At 49.6% G+C, this 15935-nt stretch overlaps 1 protein-coding gene across 3 annotated transcripts in view; it reads left to right on the top strand.

Annotated features, from left to right (window-relative positions):
- The window catches only part of Nav1 (neuron navigator 1), a 251977-nt gene that overhangs the window by 165337 nt on the left and 70705 nt on the right, over nt 1–15935 (top strand). Inside the window, exon 1 of one of the 3 annotated variants that reach the window (XM_051147474.1) lies at nt 13245–14008. The exons of the other annotated variants lie outside the window; for them this stretch is intronic. Within the exon in view, the coding sequence (XP_051003431.1) occupies nt 13956–14008 (53 nt within the window). The 5' untranslated portion in view covers nt 13245–13955. Of the gene's footprint in view, nt 1–13244; nt 14009–15935 lie in introns of those variants that run through there. 3 annotated transcript variants of the gene reach the window in all.

Here is a 15935-nt window from a genome sequence, read left to right as displayed (position 1 = left end):
GAAGCCAAAAGCTGTGCAGCTGAAGTCGATCGTGGCTGTTGCCTCTTTGGGATAGCACCTGACAGCTGCAGGGCTGGGCTACAGACCCACGGGCACAGCCGCGGCTGACGATTCTCTGCATGGGAAGGGGCAGTAGGTTAATCTTGGGATCCAGAGTTCAAAACTAAGCTTCTCTAGTTTGATGAGTGGTTCTAAGCAAGTCACTTAAACTCTCTGAGTCTTAGTTTTTTCATTTATGAAAATGCGCTTAAAGCCAGGTATAATGGTGCACACCTTTAATCCCAGCACTCGGGAGCTATCGGTAGGTGGCTCTCCATGAGTTCAAGGCCAGCCTGGTCTACATAGTGAGCTCCAGGCTAGCCAGGACTATAGAGTGAGGCTCCATGTCAAAATAATCAGCAACACAAAAAGATTTTTTAGCCAGGCTGGTGGTGCACACCTTTAATCTGAGCACTTGGGAGGCAGAAGCAGCAAATCTTTGAGTTCGAGGCTAACCTAATGTACAAAGCAAGATCCAGCATAGCCAGAGCTATGCTGTCTTGAAAAACAAGATAGATAGATAGATAGATAGATAGATAGAGATAGATAAATAGATAAAATGAAATTATTTTTGCCTGGTAGGGCTCAAGTAGAAAATAACATGTAAGTGTACTCTGAATATGATACAAAGATGTTTTTATTTATGTATTTATTCCAGTTTTAAGTTAATTTTCTATTCACTAACCTCACAGCTTCTGTCTTAGTTAGAGGTAAAGTATCAAAATAAAGTTCCTCTTTTTTCTTTCTCCCTCCCTCCTTCCCTTCCTTCCCCTTCCTTCCTTTTATTTTTAAATTGTTTTTGTTTTTCGAGACAAGGTTTCTTTGTGTAATAGCCCTGGCTGTCCTAGACTCACTTTGTAGACTGACCTCCCCTGGCATTTTAAATTTTTTTTTAAAGATTTATTTATTTTACTTTATATTTGTGAATATTTTGCCTGTATGTATGTATGTATGTATGTATGTATGTATATGTTCCTCAAACATGCCTGGTGCCCACAGAGGCCAGAAGAGGGTGTTGGATCGCGAGGAACTGGGGGTACAAATGGTTGTTGTGTTGGTTACCCTTCAATTGCTGTGATCAAATACTATGACCACGACAATTCAGAAAGCATTTAATTTGTGCCTGGCACGGTAGCGCACGCCTGTAATCCCAGCACTCTAGAAGGTAGAGTCAGGAGGATCGCTGTGAGTTACAGGCCAGCCTGGTCTAAAAAATAAGTCCAGGACAGCCAAAGCTACACAGAGAAACCCTGTCTCAACACTCTCCCTGCAAAAAAACAAAAGCATTTAATTTGGGGCGTGTAGCTCCAGAGGGTCAGAGTCCATGACCATCATGGCAGAGAGCATGGCAGTAGGCAGCAGGCAAGGTGCTGGAGCAGTAGCCGAGAGCTTACATCTTATCCACAAGCACAAGGCAGAGAACTAACTGGGAATGGCATGGATTTTTGAAAGCTCAAAACCCACCCCCAGTGACGCACCTCTTTCAACCAGGCCACACCTCCTAATCCTTCCCAAACAGTTCCACCAAGGGGAACCAAGCATTCAGATATATGAGCCTAAGGGGGTCCTTCTCATTTAAACCACTGAAGTTAGGAACCACCAAGTATGTGCTGGGAATAGAAACTGGGTTCTCTGCAAGAGCAACAAATGTTCTAAACTTCTGATACATCTCTCCAGTCTCCCCTCCTCTTTTTGGCAGAGTCTCATTATGTTGCCCAGGCTAGCCCCACTGCATGGCCTGGTCTACCTTACAACTCTTTGTATGTACACAGTAAATGTGTGTTTGTGTGAGTGTGTGTATGCATTCTATCTTATATTTTTGAGATTAAGTCTCTCACTGACACTGGAGCTGCCTGATTTGAGTTGGACTGGGGTCAGTGAGCCCTAGATGCGCACTGCCATGCCTGGCTTTACATGGATGCTGGAGATCCGAACCCAGGTCCTCACATTCACACAGTGGGAAATTTACCAAGCAAGCTAGGTATTCTTAAACTCTCAGTCATTCTGCCTCCATCTTCAAGTCCTGAGGTTACAGGGATAGCTCACAAAGCCCAAGCCAAAATGAAGTTACTTAAACTTGGCAAATGATGCATTGTTGCAGGCCATGAGTTCTCTTTTGAAGAATGGCCTCATTGCTTCTCAGGGCAGTCTTGACATCCCTTTGGTGTCACACAGACACACACACACACAGACACACACAGACACAGGCCCCATCCCCTCCAACCCCCCCCCCCCCCGCATGCAGTTAGTTAGACAGACTTTTGAGATCAGGCTTATCAACAGAGCTGCAGAGTGGCTAAAGGCCAGACTGCTGGGTCCTCTTCGCAGCTAGGTGAGGTTAGATTCATCCTCTGCCTCCTCTTTCGCTGTCACAGCTGAAAACGGTGGGCCCCAGTGCTGTGACTTAGAAGATGTGAGAATTAAATTGGTTGCTCTGTTTACTTTAGATATCACAAGGACCCTATGCATGTGGTGACAGACATCAACACGTCGACAGGCCTAAGCTGTCACATGCATGTTCTAACTAATGGTAACACTGTATTTGTAAGTACGTGTTTGCCTCTATCTGCGCTGAACCTTGCGTTTCTGCTCTTCACTGGGAAGAAGCCGAATCTGTTTGCTAAAGCAATATGGACTTATCCTGACCCCTTTTCACTTGTGCGTGCGGTCTTCTCCTTCGCCAAATGGTGCCCACATGTGGCTTGGGATCTGAGTCATGAGTACAGCATGTAGCTGCACACGGAACTAAGCTAATTGTAGGAGTGGAGAGATGGCTCGGTGGCTGGGTGCCTGCCACTCTTCCAGAGGACCTGAGTTCAGATCCTAGCATCTGCATTAAGGTGGCGCACAACCACCTGTGAGTCTGGCTCTAGGGGATCGGACATCTTCTGGCCTCAGAGGGCACTTGCATACACATACACACACACACACACACACACACACACACACACACACACACACACACACACATGCGCGTGCGTTGTAGTGAATATAAAAATAATGTAAAAAAAAATAAAATTAAAATAATGTTTATTATAAAGTTAACCTATAATTATTATGGTGGTATTATCTAGCCCTATACCATAATCAATAAAAAACACAGACACCTGTTGTATTTTAGACTAGCCTCATTTTCCATGGGACTGGGCAGATATTAACCCTCTAAACTATCCTTATCACTTCCAGCCCCCCTCCCAGGCCAGCTGCTTTCATCATTCCTATCTGGGCTACTTCCCATCCCTAATCCCAAAATCCTTGCTAATGTTCTTCATCTGGGCAGCTTTCCTCCATGCACGCTGATCCAGCCATTTGGTTCTCTCTGTGCCAATCCACCGCCACTTCTTCTTTCTTCCTCTGGGCTCCAAAGCCTCGAACCTTAGCCACGCCTACCTTCTGCCTTGCCCAGGTGTAGGCCTTTTATTGGTGAGAATGGGCTCATCTGGGCAGCAATTACTGGGGGGGCCAGTAATTAGCATCAGAATACATAGCACCAGACCAACCCCAACACACACAATTAAAAATAAAAAATAAATGTATCAAAAAAAAAAAAAAAAAAAAAAAAAACCTAACTAAAGGCTAAGCTAATTGTACAGAGGTTCACAGTGACTCTGGCCTTCTCCCCACCTTGACCTGGTTCACTGGGCTTGCTGCCCATATTCAACCATTGCTTAATATGAAGAGTGGTTTGGGCTGGTATCTTAGTTCCCCCGTGTGCTGCTACAACACAATGCTACAAATAGGGTTATTTATGAAGAACGGAGATTTATTTCTTATACTTTTGTGAGACAGAAGTCCAAGACTGAAGGGCCAGTCTGCTGACGACCTTCTGTGGGGCAAAGTGAAAGGTCAAGAGAACATATGTGAGAGAGGGGTCTGACTTAAGCTTTATCAGAACCCGCTCCCATCATAACTAACCGTGAGCCTGTGCTGTTGTGGTCTAGTTATACCTTAAGAGTCCCACATCTGGGCTGGAAAGATGGCTCAGTGGTTTAGAGCACCACCTGCTCTTCCAGAGGTCCTGAGTTCAATTCCCAGCAACCACATGGTGGCTCACAACCATCTATAATGTGATCTGATGCCCTCTTCTGCAGATAAAGCGCTCATATACAATAAATAATAAATTAAAAAAAAAAAGAGTCCCACATCTTTTTTTTTTTTTTTTTTGAGACAGGGTTTCTCTGTGTAGCCTTGGCCATCCTGGACTCACTTTGTAGACCAGGCTGGCCTCGAACTCACAGCAATCCACCTGCCTCTGCCTCCTGAGTGCTGGGATTAAAGGCGTGCGCCACCACGCCCGGCTGAGTCCCACATCTTAATACTGTCACAGTGAAGATTTTTCAGTATAACACCCCTTCCCCCCAATCTTAGATGACACATTAAACCATACAGATGGCCATCTCCAGAGTGAGCAGATCTGGAGCAGGGATTGCATGGCGATGAGTGGAAGGTGAGGTGTGCAGAGGTTACGGCCATGGGCACCTGAGGCCTGGAGATTTCTAGGAGGTTAGTGACCCCAGGCAGGTCAAAGAAGCGTGCTTATTTATCTTTCAGCTCCCATCGTTATTTAACATAGCAGCTCCTGGTGGCGCAGAATAGCTGCTGGGTCCCAGGCATTGGCACCTGTAATGGTGTCAGGGGCACGGATGAGATCAGGGAAGGGAGTAGAGTAGCAAGACAAAAAGTACCATAAAAAAGGAAAGTAAGAAGCCAGGAAGGAGAAGGCTGTGTAGAATCAGATTCTGTCAGCTGCTGTGATGGGAGGGGCTGACTTGAGAGAGCCCTTGGCTCTCAAAATTCTATCAGTTCTCAAAACACAGTAGTGGGGCCATTCTCTCTCTGGCTGCAGAGTTAGTGGTGTGTGTCTTGTGCAGCATCTCTTAAAACCTGGAGTAAGCTAGGTATTCCAGAGGGGCTGCAGGATGCATGCTTGTTACTATGGCAACAGATGCTGACTGAGGAGCCCCCCCTGCCCCCCCGCCTCTGGGTGTCCTAGTAACCTACAATTGAGCTGCTGGGGTTTTTCACTGAGTGTGATGATGTGCAATTTGGCTGACAATCAGGGAGGATGGGTGTTGAGGAAAGCTGTTGAGATGGGTGTTATGGCTTTGCTCTATTGGCCCTGCCCACCTGTCTCCTGTCCATTTGTCTCTCCTCTTTAACTGCCAGTCTCCTCCTTTGCTCCACAACCCATGTTTTTTGTGATACACCAGCTGGGCTTGTATGTGTCTGAAAGTTTCATGCCAAGCTGATTTCACGAAAAGAGCAGAACTTTGGAAGTTTGATAGGCTGGGTCAGATCCCATCTCTGAGGCTTTAGGAAAGCTGTTTGTTCTAAGCATAAATAGCAATATGGAGCTGGAAGGCAACAGAACACAGTATATATAAGGTATTTGCTCTGCAGTAGGTGTTCAGTAAATGTTCATGTCCCCTCCTTCTCTTGTTCGGACTTCCTAGAAATCCAAGGCTATAAAGGCCGTTTTTGAGCTAGAATGTTCCTGCCTAGGTGGAGAGGCTTGCTTGCCACATTCATCTTTTCCACATTCCCCTCTCATCAGGGAGCCTTCCCTAATTTACCCAATCCCAGTACAGTTGCTGTCTGACTCTGCGTTGCTCCAAACCTCATGTGCACAGTTTGCACTACAGTAATGATTCCCTGACAACTGTAAAGAAACAGCTTATAAAACACTAATGTGGGATGATTTCATTTCATCTTAACAATATGAATTAGATATTCTTTACCTTGATTTACAAGCTAAGAAGCTGGAGCATAGCCAAGCTAGCTGGTGGGATTCCATCGCTTCAGAGTGGCAGAATTGTAGCAGAGCCCAGAGCCCTGACAGCCATTCTAGTCTACCACTGCCTTGCTATGTGTGTCTTGTTTTCCTTAAAACTGGGGAGTATGTTGGAGGAGGGTCCACATGCCTTCAACTGTCATGGTGGCTCTCTGAAGACAGACACCATGGCTTCTCCGGTCCTCGCTTTGAGCTCTCAGGCCAGGCTGCTGAATACACAGAGAATCATTGCTAGAGACCCCTGCTGGTGTGCCCCTAAGCAACCTCTCCATCTTCTTCACTTTGGGGGAGCCACAAAGTGGCCACAGCTGGGAGCTCTGGGCCAACGGCAAATGAGCAACCCAAGCTTCTGAATGTTCGTCCTTGTTTGACTCCAGCTCAAAGACTCAGCTGTCCCAGGATCTTCCTGAGAGGCCAACTCAGGCCTCTGAGCTATCAGATGTCTCTGGCCAGGCAGCAAAGGATCATTCACTGTAGCTGAAGAAAGGCCAGCAGACCAAGCAGGAGGCTTACCCGTCAAGCGCTCTTCAGGAGAATGTCCCAAAGAGGCTGAGGACAGAATTATTCTGGGAACAATGGCACAAGCGCCAGCGGATGCATGGAAGTCTGTCTGGATTTGCAAAGCAAAGTAGAAAAGAGAAATCCAAAGCATGCAGCTATGTCAGAAGTAGATGGACACTGGATAAGCATGGCAGCTCGAGGAGAGAGCGGGGGGGGGGGGGGGGGAGGGGTACCATGTACGTGCCACAGATAGAGCTGAAGCTTCGTGCATACCCAGGAGGTAGGAGAGATGGGAGGGCCATCCTAGCATGTGTGCGAGGTGGCTGGATGTAGAAGCCATATGTGTGCAAGGTCACTTGAGGATGCACAGCCACCTATGCACAGGTCTTTACAAAGCAGCTACAGGAGCAGAGCGTCAGAGAGGAAGAGAGACTACCAGGAGGAAGTGAGTGACTTTGCACTTGACCCAAAACAGGAAGGACAAGTGGAATCTCCCAGCCCTCACTTCTCTCTTGTCCAGTTTGTATTCAAGGGATCTGCCCGGCGCTCTCCTCCTTCCTGTCTGATCAGCAGCCTGGAGACAGAGACCTAGCTCCCACCCACCCTTGCACTTGATAGTCTTTCAGCCTCTCCTCTCAGTGCTCACCCCATTCTTGTCTCAGTCTTCCTCCACTGCCTTGCCTGCCTTCATTCACAGCCGCTGTAGGTCTGATGACAAGGAGCAGTTCCGGATTGGCACCACCTACACGTGGCCATACACGTGGCTGTACACGTGGCCATACACATGATCATAGGGCTGCTAGCAGCAGGGCTCCCAGGGCCACTGATGCTCCACTGAATGTTATTAGTGAGAGGCAGGGTTTGTCCGAGCTTTGGAAGAAGGGCCCCGGGGGGACAGCCAGCAGTGCCAGCCCATGCTGAGGTGAACTTTTCCCAGATGTCCCCTGTTTCCTGGAGTTGGTCCAGGCAAAGCATTTCCATGTGTGCTTCCCACTCGAAGAGTCCACCGCAGTGAAGGAGGCAGCGGCTGTGTAATCTCTTATGGCTTCCACAGCACCTGTGGTTACTTCCCTTTTCTTGGGAAACAGAGTGACATTCTATGGAGTGAGGTTTGACAATGATTTAATTTTCAGCTTGCTACTTCCTGTCGTCCTGGGATGTTACCTAGCATGTTTTTTGTTTTTTTTTTTTTTCTTTACTTCACTCTGAAAAGAAGGATGGTGCTAATGCCCCACACCATGGTGTTTGTTTATACATTCAGTGTATACTTGATAGAATTCCCACTGTACGGCAGACGCTGCGGACACAACAGAAGAAAACACGGGCATTGTTCTTAAGCTCATGTTGAATGGAATGGCAAGCAAATACAGAAAAATCAAAATACAACCTTAAATGATGCTGCACTACACGGGAAGCAAGGTTGTGTAGAGAGCAGGCCACTTGAGATAGGGTGGTCAGGAAAGCTTTGCGCCAACAAACAGAAGAACACGTGCGAAGGCCCCAAGGCAAGAGTAGATCTATGTTCAGGGAGCCAGAAGGGGGTCAGTGTGGTTGAAGCAAAGTAAACAGATAAGAGAGTTGTCAGAAATGAGGTCAGGAGGTAGCTCGGGGCCAGGTGCGCCATAGTGGTAAAGGCTGTCTCTTTTCTTGTGAGTGAGGAGAGGGAAAGCTGCTGGAGGGCTTCAGGGAAGGGGTGATGTCATTTACTGTGAGATCACAGGGACCCTAGGGGAGCCAGGAAGTGTGACAGGAGACCTCTGCAATAACACAGGCAGGAGCGGATGAAGTCACACCTGGGGTGGGGGGCAGAAGCATGAGGGGTGCTAGAGTTAAATGAGATGGTACACGTACAGTACACGTAAACATGCTCACACATGCTCACAGACACACTGGCACTTATTCAGTGTCACCCTCCCCCACATCTCTCCATCCCACACCCCCAGCTCAGCAGGCACTTGTTGGAGCAGCAACTTCTCCCATAGCCCTTTTCTTTTCCCTCTCCAGCAACCTCTATCTCTCGTTCACAGGGATGGTACGTGAGGGCGATGAAGATGCTAGCTTACCGTGAAAGATGTGTTGAGGTTCCCTTCTCTGCTGTTCCCAACTGCAGGGGTGGTGGGAAAGGCAGGTCTTGGCAAAGGTTATATAAATATTTGCTGAGCAATAACACAGCTGGGAGTTGGGCCCCCATCCTTCAGCTGGCTCATTTGCCACCTTAGAGAACTCTCAGCTGGGACTAGAGACTGGCGTTGGAACTCTCCACTACACGTCTGCTGGCTTGCAATGCCCCCATTCAGACTGTCTCACAGACTGACCTCCATACCTTTCGACCTGGGTCTCATGCCGGCCCTATGGTGGATCTGGCAAGACGTGATACCACTGTTTGGAAAAACCCTGGTGTAGGAACCAAGGAACTTGTGCTGTGTGTAGGAATGTCACACACATCACTTATCTGTTATGGGTCTTGTCTGTAGGAGGGCCTGTGGCTGGGCATGGTCATCTTTCAAGTCTTTTAAGATCTGATCTCAGCACTCAGAGAGATAGAGGCAAGCTGATCTATGTGAGTTCGAGGCCAGCCTTGTCCACAAAGGGAGTCCAGGTTAGCCAAGGCTGCACAGAAACCCTGTTTCGTTTAATTTTAATTTATGTGCATTGGTGTGTATGTATGGGTAGATCTTGAAGTTACAGACACTTGTCAGCTGCCATGTGGGTGCTGGGAATTGAACCTGTGTCATTTGGAAGAGCAGGCAGTGCTTTTAACCACTGAGCCATCGCTCCAGCCCCAAAACTCTGTTTTGAAAAACCAAAAATAGATAGATAGATAGATAGATAGATAGATAGATAGATAGATAGATAGATCAGTAGATCTGATCTCTGAGTTGAATCTGGGACTGGCTGGGCCTGGATGCTGTCTGGGTCATTAGGAGAAAAGGAAAGCTCTTACTGAGAGCTATGAAGACCTCAGACATTGCCAACAAGTCACTGGTGATTCCTGACCTAGGAGTGACATCATCATGGCAATACCTGTGGGCAGATGTCGCAGGCCACTCTTTGCACCCTCCTGGCCATGAACTCTCTGAAGAAAGTGTACTGATAGCTACCTGGCCTTAGATCTCTAGGTTCTTTGAGAAAAGGTGGAAATAATTTTTCCAGTTATTTCTCTCAAGGTCAAGCAAGACCAAATGAATTCATCAAGATCTGAGTAGGAGTCACTGGGAGACCTGGGGTAGGTCTTTGAAGCAGGATTAGAAATGTAGCCAGAAAAGTTCCTAACAATTCTACCATAGTGTGGGACGAACGGTTCACTTGCTTTATCTTTTCCCTGTCCAACTGTTTTTTGTTTAATTCCCTCTCTCTTGGTTTTTTTCTAGACGGGGTGCCTTTGTGTAGTTTTAGCTGTCCTGGACTTGCTTTGTAGACCAGACTAGCCTCCAACTCACAGCGATCCACCTGTCTCTGTCTCCAGAGTGCTGGGATTAAAGGCCATGTCACCATGCCTGGCTCTTTTTTTTTTTTTTTTTTAAATCACTCCACATTGTGCCTGTCACTGCTAAGATACTACCAGCAGCTGTACACGTTAACACATGACACACATACACGTAATCCCAGTACTTAGAAGGCTGAGACAGGAGACTCTCGAGTTGAAGGTCATTTTGTGCTACATGCACAGTGAGACTCTGTCTCAAGCAAATGACAAAAAGAAAAGAAAGCTATTACTCGCTTAGCTCAAGTGTGTGGAGAAGTCTCTGTGGCCAACCACCCAGAGGACTAGGGGGAGGTTCTCTGACAGGCTAGGACCTATGGAGGAGCACGGGTTTTTGTCCCTTTGAGACAGCCTCAGAGTTGGCGAGAAAGGGGAAATCAGGCAAGTCAAAGGGACAAATTGGAAATGTCTACTCAGGGGCTCAATCTGCTCAAGGGCCTCAACAGGAAACCAGGTATGCTGTTAGGTCTGAGACAGGTGACACTAACTCCCAGAAACCCTTAGCCAAGTGACCTTAGAATGCAGAGCATGCCAAACTATCTGGCCAGTGTCTTTTTTGCCTGCCCCATTCTAACCAGCCATACCAGTCTTTGAAGTTATTGTCAGGGATGCAACTTGGACCACTCAAAACCTCCTTTAAGTGTCTTTGTTGAAGAAGGGACCTTGTCTAAGAGGGCCCAGACACCTGTTAGAGACCCTTCAAGATCGGGGAGGTGAGACCAGCCTCAGGAATCTGCTGAAAGACTTGTGCACCCGAGTGTGGGGTCCACGCTCTGCTTTGGACGTTTCTCAGTCTTTCCAAATCTCAGTTTCCCCTTTGTAAAGAGGCACTCTGATGGCACTGGCATGGGAGATAAATGAGGTCATAGCTCCCAAGGGATCTCTGACGAGCCGTGCCAAGGGAGCACAGAGGGCGTCTATCTGACACACATAGGCCTTTTTCCTCTCACCCTTGTTGGCTGGCATTTCTTCCTGGAAGAGTGCCTGGCACCCAGCTCCCTTTCAGCAGGTGTCTCCCTTCTCTTAGAAAGAAGCACTCAGAGTCACCCCTCCATGCCTCTTGACAGTAGCCAGGGCTACCATGTCACCCCCCACTCTCCTGCACCTCCACAGTGAGCAAGGTCACGGCCTCTTCCAGCACGGGTATAGGCCCACTGACAGGAAAGGCTGTTTTTCTGACTTCACAAAAGCCCCAGACAGCATCCCTCTTCAATGTTGCAGTCCAATTACCAAAGTGCCCTGACCTGTGGGCTGAAAATAGCAGGTGCTAATTTGCATGCTATTTATTTAAGTCGGGAAGCCTCTGGAGCCCTGCGTCTTCTCCTGTAAAAGCCCACTCCAGCCTGCACAGAAAAATAGGTACTCCGAGAGGTGCAGCTTCCCCTTGAGGGAGGAAAAAGGCATACACAGAGGGAGTCTCTTGTTTTGCTGAGTTCTGCTGCCTCAGAAATCCGTCCTGGGGGAGGAGGTCCTCAAGCCTGGAATCCTCTTGGCAGGGGACCAGAAAGCTGATAGCCCCTCCTTTGTGGCGCAGGTGCTGGCTGTGACTTGTTCACATTATGTTCTGGTCCCTAGTCCCTTTTTGGGGGGCAAGATGAAGATGCTATCAGAGGAGGCTGTTGGGTAGACAAGATGCCAGGTACAAGGAAGAATATGGCCCTGTGGACTCTGGGTATCTGTGAAAGAATGCTCAGGGACAGCTGGATTCTGTGTGTGTGTGTGTGTGTGTGTGTGTGTGTGTGTGTGTGTGTGTGTGTGTGTGTGTGTGTGTCCCCACATACGTCATTTATCCCAGTAAACTCCCATCCCTTAGCCTTCCTCAGATCCTCCCTCTAGCTCGGTCTGACCAGAAAGCCACAAAGAAAAAAGCCTTATGGAAAACCTACAGCTAGATTTGGAGACCAACATCACGGGCTGATGACGTTTTTCTGGCTGCCACAGCCATTTTATCCAGGATTCATGCTGGCAGGTGGCTAAAGAGAATCCCTCCTGGTGCTGTAAGCTGTTCCCCAGATGACCCAGGGCAGCTCTGACACAGCAGGGGAGGGACAGAACCTCCCTTAAGGGACTGTACTCATGTGCTCTCTCTGTGGTCGTGGTGAGGATGGGAATCCAGAATAGGGGTACCTCCAGCAACACTATTTCTAGACTGAGATGGAGGAATACATTAGAGAGACCATATGCCTTGCTCTGACTTCCTACACAGGCAGTGTCCTTGGCACCTGCACCTTTTCCAAGTCTTACCCCCAGACTCCTTGGAATATGTAAGCGGACTACCCTAGGTGCCTGATCACTGCAGCTTTCCCCTCTCCTTGGATTTCTAAGTATGTTTTTAGGACTCAACGGTGGGAAACATTTGGATAGAACCCCCCCCCCCCCACACACACACCCCTAGCCCAGCCTATTTAAGGACAAAGGCCCTGGGCAGTCACAGGTCTGGGGAAAAGCAGGCTTGAAGAGGAAAACTCAAAGCCCCATCAAGTTTGTAAACATTTTTATTGGTTTATTCTATTTGGTGTATGTGTGCACACATGTGTATGTGTGTGGTTGTGTGCGCCATGGCCTGGGTATGGATGTCAGAAAATGGCTGTAGAGTCTCTTGTTCCACCATGGCCATCCCGGAGTTGAACTTGGTCTAAGCTTAGCAAGAGGCTGGAAGTCATACTGCTTGAGCCAGCCTGCTGACCTCCTGGTGGGGCCACCTTCCTAGCCCGCCCAGATGCTTCACATCTGGCTGGAGACACATCCATGGAGCCTCCTCTTCCTTTAAGGCTTGAGGACTGAAGGGAACAGGGGGAGCATCCTGGCTCCCCATCCCAGTGCTTCTCAACCTTCCTAATGCTGAGACCCTTAAAACAGCTCCTCACGTTGTGGTGGCCTCAAGCCGTAAAATTATTTTTGTTGCTACTTCATAACTGTAACTTTGCTACTGCTATGAATTGCAATATGAATATCTGTGTGGTTTCCGATTATTTTTGGCAACCCCAGTGATAGGGTGGTTGGACCCCAAAGGGGTCACGGCCCATGGGTTGAGAACTGCTGCGCGCGCGCGCGCGCACGCGCACACACACACACACACACACACACACACACACACTATTTTTTCTTCTTTGACTTAAAATAGGTTGTCACAGCGGTGCCCTGAGGGCAGAAGAGCCCCAAGGTTTGAGCCCTGTTGTTTTTCATGCCCTCACTTAAAAGACAGGTGTCTTGGGATGCCTTTCTCCTTCATCTGTCCTCTGAAAATGCCTCCTGGATGAAGATGCAGACCCTAGCTTGGGGACTGTGAACCTGCCCCCTTCCACAGCAAGCACACCGCTCACAGCCCACCTCGGGGCCAAATACCAGAAATCTGTTTCCGCCCCACCCTTTAAGGGTATCTGGAATGGAGAAAGGACGTGTTGTCATACTCAACTCCTAGTATAACGGTCCAGGGCCAATCACTAGCAGTATGGAGCCCCCTCTGACCTTCATCTTGTTTCAAGGATGACTGTATATTCAGTACGCCAATTATGAGTAATTTGTAAAAAGCCTAGTAAAGTGGCGAGGAGTGGGCTAGGAAGGACCTCCCTTCGGGGAGGCTCTGCCCAGGCCTCTTCAACCCTACCCACCCGTGCACCACCTCCGCGCCCTGCCCGGGAGACCTGGAAATGCCCAGCTGCTCATGCCCCCTTCAACCCCTGCAGCGCTGGGCGAACCGCCCACCCGACCGCTTTTGGCATTCAAGGGGTTAACTCAGGAGCAGCTCAGGTAGAGGTCTTAGCTCTCTGCCCTCACCACCTCCACACCTTCCGGCTCCAGAGGCCGCAGAGGCCACGGAAAAACGTAGGGGCTGCGGTTGCTCTTTGTCTACCTGCTCTGGGCGTTAAAGAGCCCGCTGGCAGCCTGCTTCATTGGGGCTTGGGACAGAAGTCAGCGACAGAGAAATTGGGTTCTGTCGCTTTAAGTACAGCTGGAGCCCTAAGTACTAGGCCGGCTGTGCAGAAAAAAGGGAGAGGAGGGCCGACGACTCTTACGGCGTTCGCCTCTCCGCGTGGTCGGCGGCTCTTACGATTTGGGGTGCCCGCTCGCGCGCCAGACGAAGGCTGCCTCGTGTGCATTGGGTGCTCACCCACTGAACGGGTGCTTGAGCCAGGGAAGATGCTTCATCTGCCCCTGCCCAGGTCAGGAAGGACAGCGAATTTCCCCCGCAGGTAAGCCTGGTTTAAGGTATTCCCACCAGCACCGGCTTCCAGCTCCTCCGCTTCTGCAGCCTCGGGGCGGTGGTGTGGGGTCCGCAAGGAGGAGGAGGGTCTTGGTCGGGCTCCTCTGCCAGAGCGAGGACTGCCAGCACCCCAGCCTCTGCCGCCGCCCCCCGCCCCCGGTTTGGCTTGCTGCTATTTAGGGCTGGGGGGGGGGGTCCGGAGACGTATGGAAAGGGGATCCTGGAAGGAGAGCTTCCAGTCGGGGAGACCTGGACGTATTGAGACAATAGCACAAGTTGGTTGAACTCAGAGGTCTATGGTTTGCGGCTGCGGAGGCTGCAGAGCCAGGTCAGGGTCCTCAGGGACCCTGGAGAGAGGCCTATAGCTCTGGCCTACTCAACCAATGTCCGGATAGGAGGTGGTGGGAAACCTAAAGATAAGACCTTTGGGAAGGGAGAGGGCCATTGAATTTATGACCCTACAGCTGCCTGGGGGGGAGGGCTAAGGAATGAGTGTCCTGTGATTTGCACTGTGAGGTACTGCCCTCTGCTATAAGGTGAGGACTTGTGAGGAGGCTGAAAAGGAGAAATGAGTGTGACCACACGGGCCACCACCCTAAGTCCCTGGAGCTGGCTAGGAAAGTGCATCCAACTGAGAGATGTAGACTATTACCGCAGCCTGAGCTGGGCTTTTCTGAGAGCTGATGAGATGTACATTGGCTTCCCTAAAACTTGAGTGACTTTGGGGAGTTGGAGATCGGAAGTGGACTGAGAGAACGCTATGCTAGGTGCAGTGGCCACGCCTACAGTGTGCTTTACTGCCGGGCTTTCCTGGGTAACCCAGCCCTGGCCCCCTAAGGAAACAGGCTCCTGCTTCCCCATGGTTTCCTTGGAGGGAGCCAAGAATTGGCCAATGCTTGGGAAGGAGACCTGTTTTCTTCTGCAGAACTGTGGGCACAGGCCTCAATTTTTTTTTTTTTTTTTTTTTTTTTGGTCCCCAACCATACAGTACACAGGCTGCAGACTTGCAGAGCCTCCAGAATGTAGTGACTGGCAGGATTGTCCCCACGACTGGTGAGGCTGTTTGTGAAGGGAGAATGGGTCCATTTAGGGGCCTGGGGCCTCCGGGGATTCTTTGGGTGAGACCTTGGACTAAGTTGTACACAGCTGCTTGGTGCCTCCTGAGGAAGGTGGGAGGAAGGTGAGGTTCATAGCCCCCCAGGCTGTAACAGCACTGCTACCTTGGGTTCCACACGTGGTGTGCCCTGAGGGAATTGGAGCATTGCCACCTCGCTGAGAGGTGAGGTGTGCTCCTTGCCTTCCCTAAACCCCAGAAGGCCTGAAGATCCTCCAAGTGACTCCCAGCATCCATCACTGCTTCTTCCCAAACATCCATCCTCTCTGGGTACAAAGTTTCTTCTCAGTTGATTTTTTTTTTTTTTTTCCTGTTCCCCTTCTTTGGTCCCATGCTGTTCCAGAAAAGTCACTCTGTCCCCAGGGCACTTGGGCTGTTGTTGAGTGAGCTGAGTGCTCTATCCTGGAGGCACAGCAGTTGAGTACACACCTGGCTCAGTTTCTGGGCAGGTGTGCTGAGTCGGGGATGGGGGAGGTGGGGGGGGGGGGGAGAAAAGAGAAAAGAGGTCTCCTTACACCTCCCCAGAGGGTCGGGGCTAAGCCTGTGGTTTCCTCTCCATCCAAGCCCAAGATCTGCAAGCCGGACCTGAATGGTAGGCAAGGAGAGAGGAGATGTTGTAAAGTGTGGGTCTTTCTTCAAATTGCTACACTTCAGTTATAAAGCTTAACTAGCCTGGCTCTGGTCCACAGAGGGGGAGGGAGCTCAGCCCATCCATGCCTCTGCTCTGGGGACAACTAGAAACTTCCTGGAAATGATGTTTAGCTGAAGCCCGTAGGGGATCAAAGAGATGTTTCCCCTGCAT

Source organism: Acomys russatus, chromosome 6, assembly GCF_903995435.1.
Source record: "Acomys russatus chromosome 6, mAcoRus1.1, whole genome shotgun sequence".
NCBI classification, from domain to species: domain Eukaryota; kingdom Metazoa; phylum Chordata; class Mammalia; order Rodentia; family Muridae; genus Acomys; species Acomys russatus.
The sequence above is the reverse complement of the archived record's forward strand: the minus strand, read 5'-3'. Positions and strand labels throughout refer to the sequence as shown.